The sequence below is a fragment of the Schistocerca gregaria genome, chromosome 7 (assembly GCF_023897955.1).
Source record: "Schistocerca gregaria isolate iqSchGreg1 chromosome 7, iqSchGreg1.2, whole genome shotgun sequence".
Classification (NCBI taxonomy): Eukaryota; Metazoa; Arthropoda; class Insecta; order Orthoptera; family Acrididae; genus Schistocerca; species Schistocerca gregaria.
Genome location: NC_064926.1, coordinates 540,720,485 through 540,736,552, shown reverse-complemented (window position 1 = coordinate 540,736,552; position 16,068 = coordinate 540,720,485). Strand labels below are relative to the sequence as shown.

General features: G+C 38.4%; 1 protein-coding gene across 4 annotated transcripts in view; it reads left to right on the top strand.

The window, feature by feature from the left end:
• Positions 1-16,068, top strand: part of LOC126281176 (uncharacterized) — a 106,658-nt gene that overhangs the window by 47,975 nt on the left and 42,615 nt on the right. For 2 of the 4 annotated variants that reach the window (XM_049979862.1, XM_049979865.1), the window contains one exon: positions 9,075-9,654. In XM_049979862.1, the coding sequence (XP_049835819.1) occupies positions 9,075-9,654 (580 nt within the window). Of the gene's footprint in view, positions 1-809; positions 837-9,074; positions 9,655-16,068 lie in introns of all 4 variants that reach the window. The other 2 variants (XM_049979863.1, XM_049979864.1) reach the window with 2 other exon arrangements.

Sequence of the window (16,068 nt, the reverse complement as noted above, 5' to 3'; positions counted from 1 at the left end):
TAATTTTTTATACACTGCTGCTTATGAAGTAATCTGTTCTTCTGCATTTCTTGAAGTTACTTTTATGCTTAGTCATTTTATTTACATATAAAAAGCAATAGAAGTTAGCTTACTACAAAAATAGCTGATAATCACACTACTTTCAACAAAAACTAGTATCAGAAACAAAGGACTGATTTGTTTATTCATAATGCCAACTCCTGGGACGTAGCAAAAGGCACAAAACAAAGCAATTCACAGCCTTCTAGACTGTGTAGTTCCCAATATATGACTGCTCAACTGTGGCTGTATATGCGTAGCCACGAAATTTGACACTCACATGTCAACATTCAAAATATTATTTGAAGGTCTCACAATTGTCTGATTTTAATGTATCATATACCAAAATTTTCAGGAAAGTCCAAAGTACATTATGGAGTATAAAAGTTTCACAAAACAGTGTATTTGTAATGTGAACTGACACTTTTAAAGAGTGGCACAGCAATGTCCCACAACAGTGGGTAGGGGAGAGGCACTGAGAAAATCGAAACTGTGAAAGTTTGTCGTGAATCTTGCTTGGATAACGTATTTAGGTAGAGAATTGCCCACAAATGGTTCAAGGTCAAGTCTTGGTCCTGGTAAACAGGTTTAATCTGTCTGGATCTTTTATAACAAATAGTTCTTTACCTGGTCTTAACTTCTTGGACCTGTAAATTATGTCACTTTAAGGTGCATGTTTAATTATTATGCTGTTGTAATTACTTGCTATCAGTAATCCAATACCTCAATAACCTTTGCCGTAGCTCACTGTCGTGTACTGTTTCTTTTAGTTATCCAACGTATGGGAAGGATGATTGGTGAGTCATTGATTTACAAGAAAAATGTTATAGAGGCATGAGACAGCTGGACTTCGTGTTCTGTTTTAGTTGATTTACATGGTATTATGCTCTTTCCCATTTTGCCAGTCACTTTGTGAATGCATTTTTTATAGAAGCTTTCGCATTTATAATAAATCTGATCGTGGGATGTCATTTTTATGCTCTCTCTCTCTCTCTCTCTCTCTCTCTCTCTCTCTCTCTCTCTCCTCTCTCTCTCTCTCTCTCTCTTTCCCCCCTCTTCAAACTTGGCAGTGTTAACAGACTTTTTGTGCATAACACGCGATCTAGTGTGAACTTGAAAATCAATCCAGTTACACTATGTATTTTTAATCAGTGACTATACTGTCCTGACTGAATGTACTCTGCTGTGTAAGTGATTTCGATAAAAGTTTTTTAGATAATTAGTATCTGATTTTGGTTTGTCTGGGTCTTATTAATCCCACTGAAATCAGTTGGTGTTTTAAAGTTATAAACAGAGTAGTCCTGTAGTGTTGCTTGTTAATAGGTTTGGAATGATATCCTGTTCATTAACTAAGTATGTACCCTACCCTGAAAAAACAATTCTGAAACCAACTTGAAATATTTGTTGTAAATACATTTTTTTCCAGTGGTCATTGTACAGAATTTGTTGCCTGTCACCAAAAATTGGGAAATGTTATTATAGGCATTTATAAACAAGTATTTGTTTATCATTGTATGTAATTTTTTGGTTGAGCAATTATCTTTTAATGAAGTGGAGAACAGAAATTCTGTTTTCATATAAGTTCCAATGGTAAGAATTTTTGTGTAATTATTTATTCGACTTACAAGCCTTTGAGTTGCAAATATAATGCAGTTTAAACACGCGATCTAGTGTGACTACATTATATCGTTTTGCACTTTTGCGCATTGTATTGTGTGAAATGGGTTAGTGTGAAAGTTAGCCCTAGCCTTTGTCCCCCCAATCTCTCTCTCTCTCTCTCTCTCTCTCTCTCTCTCTCTCTCTCTCTCTCTCTCTCACACACACACACACACACACACACACACACACACAACTCGATGAAGAGAATTTCCCTTCATCCCCCCCCCCACCCCCCCCCACACACACACACACACTCTCTCCTCTTCCACCACAGATCAATTGATGTTCTTTTGTGCACATTTGCCTCAACCATTGCCACAAGTCAACAATCAGGTTGAGATGGAGTGGCAAACATGGAAGCTATATTATATTTCTCTCTTGTTTCCATAAACTGAAGTGTACTGTGTATGTAGAGAAAGGAAATTGTACTTTCCATTTATTTGCTTATTGTGAATGGGGAGCATGTGCTTTTTAAGTGATGGTCTTTCATTTGGTAATATAATTTAAGGAGATGGTTTGATGGACTTAGTGTGTTTATTTCTAGGCTGTGACATTTGAAGTCTGTTAGCTATTGCTGATAGTTTGGCATATGATATGGCATAGTGAATGCTTTGCTTGCAGTAGAGAGCAAAAAAAGACCTAATTTATAGAAGTATGTGTAATACCAGCAATAGAGGGAGGTGCTCGTAAGTATGTTAACAAACAAACATTGGGGATCGTTTTTAGCATAACATAAAATCTGTTGAAAACAGAGATTGAGGGAGTTTTTCACCAAGATACGTTGGTACCAAAATGGATTGCAATCTGCTGAAATGCTATAATACAGGGGCGTAGTGGATGAAAAGATCATGTGTTTATTGTTGAGGGTGGGACAGTCTGTTTCACAAAAAAGTAGAGAGATCCCTGCTAAACTGTGAAGTTTTTACAAGCCACTTAAACTGATGGTGGGCTCCTACATGAGATATCTTAGCAAATAACAGATGTAATTCTTCCTTCATTTAGCAATGATGCCATTGGATAAATCAGCACAAGAAAGGAATGAGACTGAAAATCAAAATAATTCTTTTGAGAAATTTTGGCTGAACTGTTTGTTTTCTGAAAACTTCAGAAGTTTTTTCTAAAATGGTCTTTGCTTGTTTTCTTCTTTTGGCTCTGTTTAAGTTTTCAAAAAATGATACTTTCTGTTGAGGAGCAGAATCTTCTCAAATTTTAGAAGTTCTTGACATTACTTTTCTCTTCCCACCCAATTCGATAGTTACAAAATCTTCAGAATATTATTTTCTGTCTTTGATGGAAACTCATAGTCATGCAACCCATACTTGACAGTGCTACAAATAAAACTGACAACACATTTAGTGTAAAAGTAGAACCGAAAATTAACTCCATTTGCACACTACGGAAGAATATCAGTGCTGTCGAAATACATTATGTTGAAAGATTTTGTTCTCTTATCTCTGTAGTGCAGAGTGCGGGCACTATAAACTGGCTGTCAGTCGCAAGTGTAGAGAAACTAGAATTAAGACCACCAGAGGGGAGAGGAATATTGTAGGGAAACAAGCCCAACTCCCCTCACAGGGCAGCAGCCAACACCCGGTAAAAAGGGTCGCCAATCCCTTTTGGTGTTGTGAGGTTTGTAATTGAACTCTGTGATGGACCAGTGTTAGTCTCTTCACTTATTTCAAAACCTAAAAAGAAAAAGAAGAAAAAAAGTGCTGCACAACACACAGCATTTTCTAACAGCTGCTGCAAATAATTTGCTGAGTTGGCAATATCGTAAATGAAATAGTTCAGGCCTTTCCTCTACCGGTACTTGACACCACCACCATTCAAAACACGCTCTTCCTAAAACTGCCTCATTAAAGTGTCCACATTATGCCAAATTTGAACTTAAGTCAACAGACGAACTTATGTCATTCCTTTCTCTAAGACACTAGGTCCCATGGCTGGGTACAACATTGCATTGCGTGGCATGTGCTTGCGTTTTATACAGACCATGCAGTGGCCTACAACCGGAGCGGCACCAGAGCATATGTTGTTGCACTTGTGCAGATTTTATTTGGCAAACACGTTTTTACAGTTTTCCAAGTTAGGCTTCAGTGGATGATGTGTTCTACCAGTAACTAAACATTGGTTCCATTTTTATTTACAGAAAATAGAGCTATTTCGTACAATATTAGATAAAATAGTTCATCTGGATACAGTTCACTGTGAAAAAGCATCTGTTAGGTAAATTTGGATTTTCACGTTTAGAATTTGCATCTATAGTTGCATTTATTTTTTTCATGTCTCTATTTATAAATATTCACACTGTAAGGCAACAGCAGACAGTCGAAAAAAAAAAATGCTACTTTGACTTGCCAACATTAGGGGGAGTGTCCCACATTGGCATAGCCACTGCTGGGCCCTCAGATTTTTCTCGTTGGACAGTCATTTGGTGTTAAAAGCATTGCAACACAAATTATGTAGCTCAGTAGCCCAGGAAGTGGAGACTCAGTTGTGTGTATCTAGCTAAGTAATTGAAGACTCAGTTGTGTGTCTTTCTTGACTCTCTGTTTAAAGTGAAATGCTGCTGTGTGGCATCCTAAAACTATAGAATTCTTAATGATTAATTTTAGTCAGACCATGTTCAAACTATAAATTACTTGAATTTTAAGAATATCAAATAATACTGGTAACTAATCATATGTCATTCCATGTGACTATCTGAGGTGTAGTGTTACACGTGGCTATCTTCAGATTGTTGCCACTAGCCTAATTTGTGTGTCAACTACTACATTTGCAGTATCGCTATTAGTGCAAGATTTTTCTTTCTGCCTTTCATGTTATCCATCATCCCTTCATAGTATTTTCTCTTTGATGCGAACTATTACAGATCTACTGTGAATTTCAAAAACAAGAAGCTCGACACTAAACAGAAAAAAAATGCACTAGAAAATAGTTCCAGTAACAAGAATATATAATCATTGTATTGGAAAAAAAGGTACTGCAGAAGAGCAACTTGTCTTGTAACAAATCATTTTTTTCTTAATACCTCATTATCTACCTCCTGTGTGTTTTTACTACATTATTCTACTCAAATAATGTCACAGGAACACACAATTTTCTGTATAGCTAGTCCGTAATTAAGGCGTCTAACCAAGTGAAGTTCATATAAAATAGTAAACAAGTTTTTTTAACATTATCTGATTATTTTCTGAAGAGTGTGAAGTTTCGTTCACAAACATGTGGAGCTAAACATAGGAAACGGCTAATTTTTTTTGCAATTTTTTTTATTTTTCTTTGACATGTTTACTCCAAAATTCTTTGGTGGTTGCAGTTTTACACGTTTGCAAGGAAACCTCTTCTTTCAAGTCCATTATCTCTGTTTGGAGGAAAGGCTTTGAAAGATGGAATAACCTTGCAACCTCTGCCGCTGGAGAAACTTCAAAAGGCTATTTTAAGAATTACGACAACTATGTTTCCATGAAGTCTTGGAGTCTTGCTGCTGATTCTGCTGTGACCTTCTCCACCAGACATCATGGCGCCTAGAATATCAGCAACCAAACTGACAGCCTGCAACTGCAGGTTGCCCTACTACACAACCGACAGGCAATATTGATGAACGGCTACAGCAACAACCACAACACCACCACCACCACAGCAAAGACACCAGGGGCCACTACCGGCCCACATAAACATAAGGAAGAGGTCGCTGCAGATCCTGGAACTTTTTTCACACATCAACCACGTGATGAAAAATAGTTCTGAGGTACTCATCCGCCAAAGCGCTATAAAGGGCGGCGCTCGGCCGCATATCAGGAGTTCATCGACCGCCAGCAGACTCTGATAGCTGCCGCCCCGGCAGCCCGGCTTGGATCTTCTCGCTGATCTCTGGATTAGGCTTGGTATATCGGAGAAGTCTCTGGCGGAGACTAGTAGGAAATTATTTCAGTTGTTTTCTATCTTATTCTTGTATGTAGTTGTGATTCGAAGACGGATCACTGTTTTGTGTTGATGTTATACTTGGAGAATTTGTTTTGGTTAATTGAACAGTCCAATAAATTGTTTCGGACTTTGATAGTTAGTTTCTTCTGCTTACGCAGACATATCAGATTCCTTCCTAAGATCTGACGTAAAATTTGAAAATACTGCAACATCTATGTCATAGTTATCTTGATATTCAAGAATTTTTGGAAAGTGAATAAATTCTTGACTTTAAATTCTTTTTCAAAGATATCCAGCTTGCGACAGAGAAAACACACATTTTGCATCATATCACATATTAATTTCCCATTTCCTTGCAGCTCGATATTGAACACATTTAAATGTTTCAGCATGTCTTCCAGGAAAGCCACAGGTAAAATATTGCATTCATTTGCTTGGAACTCCAGATATTTCGTTGCTGCTTGTGTATCCACAAAGTTGTCTACAAAGGAGGTTACTTCTTTTGTTTACCAAAAACGTTAATCACTTGTTGTGCTGCATTGAGTTAGAATGTGACAAATTACACTCGGGTAGAAATTCTTTGAACTGTCTATGCTGAATAGTAGAAAGAGACCTCATAAAGCTGGTCAACTTGATCAAACAGTCCATTACTTCTTTCAGAGTGGCACTAAGTTTTCCACAGAGTGCTGCCTGGTGAATTATGTGCTAATAAAATAGTAGTGCAGCAATATTATCCTAGATTTTCTTTATTGGTTCCTTTTTTTGCCAATCATCGCTGGGCCCCTGTCAGTTGAGACATGTAATTTTATCGTAACTAATGCTTCATTTTGTCACGAAGTTGTCAAAAGTCTTGAATGAATCTTCTTTGTGAGTCTAGTCTTAAACAGCAATATTGCTAGCAATTCTTTCTTAAATGCTTTACTTTCTATATCAAAAAATGGCACAAAAGTAGACATTTGTTCTTCATTAAAAATGTCACATGATTCATCAAGTGCTATGGCGTGGCAAGGCATCTTCTGTAGAAGTTCAGACAAACTGCTTTTCCTGTTAGAATCTAAAACTTCTGCTCTTCTTTTATTTTTTTGCCATCAGTGAATACCTTGAACTTTTTTTCTCTCTTCAAAAAGTGCCACAGCCACTTGCAACCTCCTCTCTCTCTCTCTCTCTCTCTCTCTCTCTTTCTGAGCCAGAAAATGGCTTCTGATGTCCATCAAGTGCCCAACAAACGCACAATCCTTTTTCGGCAGATTTTGCTTGCACTCACATAGAGCGATTTTGTAAGGTCGTGATTTTTTTTAAGACGGTAGATATGTGTAGAGATTTTTTTGACAAGCTTTATTATCAAGAGGAAATTTTTATGGAACTGTTGATAAAATGTTTGGTACTGTCACTTGATGTTTGGTCGTGTCACTTTAAATTGGCACATTTAACATAAGCGACAGTTTTGTTGCATATGAAGGAAACTGGAACAGCTCCAGGCTGTCACACAGTGTTAGAAAGAAAAGCGAAAGAAATGTTGTCTACTCACTTAAAATCTTCCTATTTTCACTATCATCTTTACGAAATTTAAGATCCATACTGACACAAAAGAAAAAGGTTAGAAGCTTCTTATTACTATAAGAGAAATTAATAACAGCTCTGTATGAGGTTTGCAGCAAATCTTGAAGAAGTAATGATAAAATTGGTCTGCTGTAGTTAGATTCATTCTTTACAAAGCTAATGCTCGCTGTCCATCAAAATGCACTTGCCAATGCAGTGCAGAGGAGCCGCTTCAATGTCGCAGGTCACCGCTGCTGTGTACACCTTCCTGAAACATAAGTTTGTCATTCCACGTCAAAGTTTAATAAAGTGGCATTAAGCTTTCATTCGAGTTATGAACACAAAAATTGTGTTAAAATGAATATGCCTGCTCTGATTAAGAGGCTTCATGGTTGCCAGAGCCAGAGATTGATTTAATTTCCTTTTTCGTTAAATAAAATTCTTATGTTGCTCTTGGGTGTGCAGAGCTCTTCTGTGGATCAACACAGCATGATTGGCTAGCCAGCCAGCTTGCTCCCGTGCACCCTTGCTCTCCAGAGCACTTTCTCCTACGCTACACAGTACAGCAGCTATGTTTTCAGTCTGCCTACAAACCATTAAGAACTCAAATCAATCACACAGTTACTTGTAAAATACTGTTAAAAGTGGTGAGGGTGGCACTCAAACGTATTGCCATCTACAGAAAAATAGTTTTTAAATAATTTTCTTCAGTATACTTTCAAAATATTTTTTGCGGTCAAGTTTTTGTCTTCCTGCTGTCTGAACATGGACCTCGGTTTGCTAGTTTCCGAATGGTTGTGTAGGGTATAAAATTAGTGGAAAAGAGCTTTTACGGAAATAGCAACAGTAAGGTGGTGTTGCAAAAATTTATTTAGCTTTGCCGGTTTCACTGGATTAAGCTGTTAGCTTCAGAAGTCTACAAAATTTGGGGTATTATAAACCATTAGAACTTGGGTCCATTTCATATAGACTTTTGAAGATGACAGCTAAATCTGTTGAAACCAGTAAAGTGAAATAAATTTCCTAGTTGTGCAACTGACTATTGAATTTTAATCTAAAATAATTCAGAACATTAAAAGTATCATTTCATAAGATTTCAAATATGTCAGTAGGAATTTAATCCAAATATTTAAGGAAACAATGTTTCATATAGGGCAAGAGGTTTCCACTAATAACTCTGGGTTTTGTTTCGTAGAGTAGAATTTTTAGTATCCACCCCAATTGCTATATTCCGTGAGGTATTTTAAGAATATGTAGAAATATGCCAAATTGGCTCTCAACTAAAACTTAATTCATGAGCATTTGCAAAGATTTTGATGTGACTTTAGAAAGTGACTGAGCGAGATTTCATCTGATGAGTGTCTCATAAACCTGCTTTAATTTCTGTTTGATAATCTTTATGCCTGAAATTTCAGAAAAAGCTGTTTTAGAATAATTTTGCAAAATGCTCCTACTTTATAGTTTTTTTTCAATGAATTATTAATCATTGCAGTCTTACATAATATATAATATATATATATATATATATATATATATATATATATATATATATAATATAAATATAATTATATACATAATAAATATTTGCAACAATTAGTTATGGCAAATTTTGAGCTTGATTTTGTGCAATATATGTTAATGACATGAATTCAACCACTTGAAAATGGCATAAAAGGCTGCAACCTGGGTTGTAATTAAATAAACAACAATGCAATCAAATGGTGATTTAAAATTAGTGCGGTGCATGTTGGAGTAGTTTTGAAAGATTGATAATTAATTTCTAAGAGCACGAAATTCAGGCTGCATTTAAAAAACAAATTTGCTGGCACAATGGTTTGGTGGTGGGTAAAACAGTATATTTTTATCATAGTTTTAACTAATGTGTATATGATGTGTATTCCTACACCGTGAAGGAGCCGACGCCAGAACGGTGTTATTTCCGGCAGGGCGACAGCTGCCACCTACACGTCTTCAGCGAATCTGGGCCTGCCTAACATGCATCTGATGGGGCTCGCCGACCCTTCGCAGCACCAGATGCTGCCTCCTGCCGCATCTCCTCTGTGCTCGCCACATTACACCGTGGCCCCCCAGCCGCAGCCCCAGCAGGTGCGGATCCAGCCCAAGGTGTCGTCAGCTCCCGCACAAGTTGTTCCGACACCCGTCTCTGCTTCCACTGCGAAGTACCCGCCGCCGCCTCTGGTGCCAGTGAACGGGACACCAGCTCCACCGCGTTATCCTACAAACTTGTACGGTGTAGCGACGACAGGTGCCGACGTCATTGATTTATCCTCGCCTCCCCAGTCACCGAGGAGGAGTGCTCAAGTGGGTGCTACAGTGAGTGCAAATAGGACTACACCGCAACACGCTCCTGCAGTTACAACTGCTGCGGTTACTCCTACCAGCGTGCGAGATTTATCAGATCCGAATGGCACTGCACGGAAGCTTATCCAGGTGCCTGATACGAACTCATCGGGATCGCAGTCACCGTACAAGGTAAACATCCATTCTTTTACTCTTGTGATGCTTATTATAATTGAGAACATATTACTGACATAGATATTCTTAGTGTATAAGTAAGTTTTAAATGCAAATTGTCTTTGTTTTTCATATTTTCTCTGCAGCTCTTCTACCTTCACTACACAGATTATGTTTTAAGAATTGTTGCATGGCATATTGTTAAGTTTTCTAGACAGTATTTTGAAACTTTTCTTAATATGTTTTGTTTGGCCTGGTTTAATAACATGATACAATAAGTCCTTAGTTTGTTGGGAGCCCTTAAACATCATGTTGGAATGTACATTTATTGGATTTGGCTTGCGTTCATCTCAGCATTACTTATGATGATATTACCTACACAACACATTTCTTTAACCACATCTTGTACAATGCATTATGGCCAGGTAACCAGTTCACTGAGACGAGCGAGTCATGGCGGCTGAGGTGCTTGCTGTTTAGTACATTCCGAAAGTCATGTACGAAAGCGAATAGAGTGGTACTGCTAAACTTTGTTATTGTTTTGAATCTGGTGGCTATATAAGTAGTAATTATTACAAGGAGACAGTATAATTTATCATTTTACATCTGCGTGAAATTCTATTGCATCGATTCGAAAATTTACACGTGTTATTACTCAGAAAGGTGATTTGGTAATCTGGCTGTAGCAGGAACTAACTGATGAGAGGTACAGTTGTGTTCCAGTTCAAAATAGCGCACTTTTTTCTCTCACAGTATGAGCGTGAAAAGTGATCACAAACTACTGTGAAAAATACCTCTGTGGCAAGCAACAACATGATATGCTGTTAACATTGTTAATGTTACTGACAGTGAGATTGAGAAAATTCTGATATTGCCAACAAAGAAGGCAGTGGGAGGTGCAAGCAAATGTTTCTGGGTAAAAGTTATGTCAGTCAGTTGTGTGCAAATTGAAGGACAGGGGACGCAGTGACTGTTGATTGTACTATATTCTCAGTTTACTTATCCATCAGAATACCTCTTCTTCAGAATTAATCACAAACATTGATGTGATACATTTTCTTTCAAGTTTTAACAACAGTGAAAGCATACATACAGGATTGAATACGAACTGACCGCATGGTCTAGTGGCTGGCGTTTTTTGCTAGCAATGCCGAGGCCCAGGGTTCTACTCCCAGTGGCTACTTAAATTTTTTTGTGGTGGAAAGGTCTGGACGTAAATCCACTCTGCCTTGTGAGGCCAACTTAACAGCTGCTTGAATATAAAAGCAGCAAAATTAAACAATTGAAAGTCGTGGATGGAATAACGACAGTATCATGAAAAGGATAGATTGCTGCTCACCATATAAAAAGAGACATTGAGTCACAGACAGACACAACAGAAAGACTACTGTACATGTAAGCTTTCAGCCAAAAGGTCTTCTTCTAATGAAGTAAACACACACACACACACACACACACACACACACACACACACACACACACAGCAATAGCGCAATGCTGTCATCTGGGATAACATTTGTTGAAATTGCAGGAAGCGATTAAAAGTTTTTGGTGCAGAGGGTCATTGTGAAAATGTTTATTCACTGAGAGATATTAACTTCCACAGTTTTTTACCGTGTCGTTGGATGCATGTATTTTTTCTGAGATTGCAGTTGTATTCAGATTTGGGTTGATATTTGATGTAGTTTATTATTGAATCAAATGTCAATGCAAATGTGAGTTATTGTTGAATCCCCCACCAAGAACCATGGACCTTGCCGTTAGTGAGGAGGCTTGCATGCCTCAACGATACAGATAGCCATACCGTAGGTGCAACCAGAATGGAGGGGTATTTGTTGAGTGGCCAGATAATCGTGTGGTTCCTGAAGAGGGACAGCAGCCTCTTCAGTAGTTGCAAGGGCAACAGTCTGGATGATTGACTGATCTGGCCTTGTAACACTAACCAAAATGGCCTTGCTGTGCTGGTACTGCGAACGGCTGAAAGCAAGGGGAAACTACAGCCGTAATTTTTACCGAGGGCATGCAGCTTTACTGTATCGTTAAATGATGATGGCGTCCTCGTGGGGAGAAAGAAAACTGGCGTTCTATGGATCGGAGTGTGGATTGTCAGATCCCTTAATTCAGCAGGTAGGTTTGAAAATATAAAAAGGGAAATGTAAATAAAACAGAAAGAAACTTCCACATGGGAAAAATATATTAAAAACAAAGATTCCAAGACTTACCAAGCGGGAAAGCGCCGCAGACAGGCACATGAACAAAACACACAAACACACACACAGAATTACGAGCTTTCGCAACTGGCAGTTGCTTCGTCAGGAAAGAGGGAAGGAGAGGGAAAAATGAAAGGATGTGGGTTTTAAGGGAGAGGGTAAGGAGTCATTCCAATCCCGGGAGCGGAAAGACTTCCCTTAGGGGAAAAAAAAGGACAGGTGTACACTCACACACACACACACACATATCCATCCGCACATACACAGACACAAGCAGACATATTTAAAGGCCTTTAAATATGTCTGCTTGTGTCTGTGTATGTGCGGATGGATATGTGTGTGTGTGTGTGTGTGTGTGTGCGAGTGTACACCTGTCCTTTTTTTTTCCCCTAAGGGAAGTCTTTCCGCTCCCGGGATTGGAATGACTCCTTACCCTCTCCCTTAAAACCCACATCCTTTCATTTTTCCCTCTCCTTCCCTCTTTCCTGACGAAGCAACTGCCAGTTGCGAAAGCTCGTAATTCTGTGTGTGTGTTTGTGTGTTTTGTTCATGTGCCTGTCTGCCGGCGCTTTCCCGCTTGGTAAGTCTTGGAATCTTTGTTTTTAATATAAAAAGGGAAATGGATAGGTTAAAGTTAGATATAGTGGGAATTAGTGAAGTTCACTGGCAGGAGGAACAAGACTTTTGGTCAGGCGAATACAGGGTTATAAATACAAAGTCAAATAGGGGTAATGCAGGAGTAGGTTTAATAATGAATAAAAAAATAGGAATGCGGTTAAGCTACTACAAAGAGCATAGTGAACCCATTATTGTGGTCAAGATAAGACACGAAGCTCATGCCTACTACAGTATTACAAGTTTATATGCCAACTAGCTCAGCAGATGACGAAGAAATTGAAGAAATGTATGATGAACTAAAAGAAATTATTTAGATAGTGGAGGGAGATGAAAATTAAATAGTCATGGGTGACTGGAATTCGGTAGTAGGAAAAAGGAGAGAAGGAAACGTAGTAGGTGAATATGGATTGGGTCTAAGAAATGAAAGAGGAAGCCACCTGGAAGAATTTTGTACAGAGCACAACTTAATCATAGCTAACACTTGGTCCAAAAGTCATAAAAAAAAGGTTGTATCCATGGAAGAACGCTGGAGATACTAAAAGGTTTCAGATAGATTATATAATGGTGAGACAGAGATTTAGGAACCAGGTTTTAAATTGTAAGACATTTCCAGGGGCAGATGTGGACTCTGACCACAATCTATTGGTTATGAACTGTAGATTAAAACTGAAGAAACTGCAAAAAGGTGGGAATTTAAGGAGATGGGACCTGGATAAACTGACTAAACCAGAGGTTGCACAGAGTTTCAGGGAGAGCATAAGGGAACAACTGACAGGAATGGGCGAAAGAAATACAGTAGAAGAAGAATGGGTAGCTTTGAGAGATGAAGTAGTGAAGTCAGCAGAGGATCAAGTAGGTAAAAAGACGAGGGCTAGTAGAAATCCTTGGGTAACAGAAGAAATATTGAATTTAATTGATAATGCAGTAAATGAAACAGGCAAAAAGGAATACAAACGTCTCAAAAATGAGATCGACAGGAAGTGCAAAATGGCTAAGTAGGGATGGGTAGAGGACAAATATAAGGATGTTGAGGCTTATCTCACGAGGGGTAAGATAGATACTGCCTACAGGAAAATTAGAGAGACCTTTGGAGATAAGAGAACCACTAGTATGAACATGAAGAGCTCAGATGGAAACCCAGTTCTAAGCAAAGAAGGGAAAGCAGAAAGGTGGAAGGAGTATATAGAGGGTCTATACAAGGGCGATGTACTTGAGGACAATATTATGGAAATGGAAGAGGATGTAGATGAAGATGAAATGGGAGATACGATACTGCTTGAAGAGTTTGATAGAGCACTGAAAGACCTGAGTCGAAACAAGGCCCCCGGAGTAGACAGCATTCCATTGGAACTACTGATGGTCTTGGGAGAGCCAGCCATGACAAAACTTTACCGTCTGGTGAGCAATATGTATGAGACAGACAACAACAACAACAACAACAACAACAACAACATGCGAAATACCCTCAGACTTCAAGAAGAATATAATAATTCCAATCCCAAAGAAATCAGGTGCTGACAGATGTTATTCAATCTGTATACTGAGCAAGCATTGAAGGAAACAAAAGAAAATTTGGGAGTAGCTATTAAAATCCACAGAGAAGAAATAAAAACTTTGAGGTTCGCCGATGACATTGTAATTCTATCAGAGATAGCAAAGGACTTAGAAGAGCAATTGAATGGAATGGATAGTGTCTTGAAAGGAGGACATAAATTTAACATTTAAAAAAAGCAAAACGAGGATAATGGAATGTCATCGAATTAAGTCAGGTGATGCTGAGGGAATTAGATTAGAAAATAACACACTTAAAGTAGTAAAGTAGTTTTGCTAGTTGTGGAGCAAAATAACTGATGATGGCCGAAATAGAGAGGATATAAAATGTAGACTGGCTATGGCAAGAAAAGCGTTTCTGAAGAAGAGGAATTTGTTAACATCGAGTATAGATTTAAGTGTCAGGAAGTCGTTTCTGAAAGTATTCGTATGGAGTGTAGCCATGTATGGAAATGAAACATGGATGATAAATAGTTTGGATAAGAAGAGAATAGAAGCTTTCGAAATGTGGTGCTACAGAAGAATGCTGAAGATTAGATGGGTAGATCACATAACTAATGAGGAGGTATTGAGTAAGATTGGGGAGAAAAGAAGTTTGTGGCACAGCTTGACTAGAAGAAGGGATTGGTTGGTAGGACATGTTCTGAGGCATCAAGGGATCACTAATTTAGTATTGGAGGGCAGTGTGGAGGGTAAAAATCATAGAGGCAGACCAAGAGATGAGTACACTAAGCAGATTCATAAGGATGTAGGTTGCAGTAAGTACTGGGAGATGAAGAAGCTTGCACAGGATAGAGTGGCATGGAGAGCTGCATCAAACCAGTCTCAGGACTGAATACCACAACAACAACAATTGTTGAATCTCAAAGTGCTGCAACTTTTTATTGTTGAAGCTCAGAGTTCTGTAACTTGTTCATCTATAAGTGGGTCTGACACTCGCACCATTTCCTGGAGCATATTCTGCACAAAGGCAATACAAGTATCAGCTGTCCAAATTCCCAGCTGTTTCCAGCGATGCACTCAATGGCTCTGCACCTGAACTCGCATGTGACGGAAACGGTCAGCTAGCTAGTCTGGCCACAGCACACCCTATGCCCGGTAGCATTCAGCCATGCAAACAAATACACCTTACCTCATATCAATTCTAGGTGATGGATTAGCTCGCCTATATAATGCATATGTTACAGTTGCAGAAAATTGTAAAGTAACAAGCGGACGACAACAAATAAAGTTGTATTGTCACTGAAGTACAGCTGTGTTGCAAAGTAGAAGAGACAAGTTATTTGTGTCTGACATTTAATTAGACAAGGCATATGGAAGCCGACTAAATCTCACTGATTTCCAGCTGTTAGTGGAGGTAGATCTACAGAACCTACAAAACTGGACTGCCTTCCAGCTGTGTACTGTAGTTTTATCAGTTCCACCATCAGCGTCATCTGTTTTTATTTGCCACTTACTGTATTTCTCTTTCTTGAACTTCACACGTTTATTTGTCCTCTATTACTAATTTTGCCAAACTCTAAGACTTGGAATTCTTGCTGAGCTATACACGTGTGAAAATTAATCTGACCAGCTTAAAAAAAAAAGTATATTCATTATCTAAGTATGATCTCATTTGTGTTGCAGTTGATTTTTTTTAGTACTCTGGTGTTGCTATTATCATCCTCTTCTACACCATCGTACAAGACATTTCGTTACTGTCACATTTAACTACTATCACAGTTTAAGTTCTGTGTGGGGATAGTCTGCTTTTATTTTCAGATGGTATAATGTTGAACATCAGTAGTTCATATATATAGGTTTTTTTAAAATAGTAGAAAATTTCCTTTGCAGCTTGTTGTAGATGTTTCCATTTGTCCTGACTTTCAACTAAAAATGGGTTTTTTGAAATGAGATGTTTCCATGACATGTAGGAGACTCCTGTACAGAAGATATACCTCCACAGAGCCTCTAAGAGAATAGCGTGTTATGATTTCCCAGGTTTTCTCGGCATGGTAGATTCATAGTGTCTGGGTTGAGTCCAGGCAGTGAATGACTCACAGCATCTGAACAA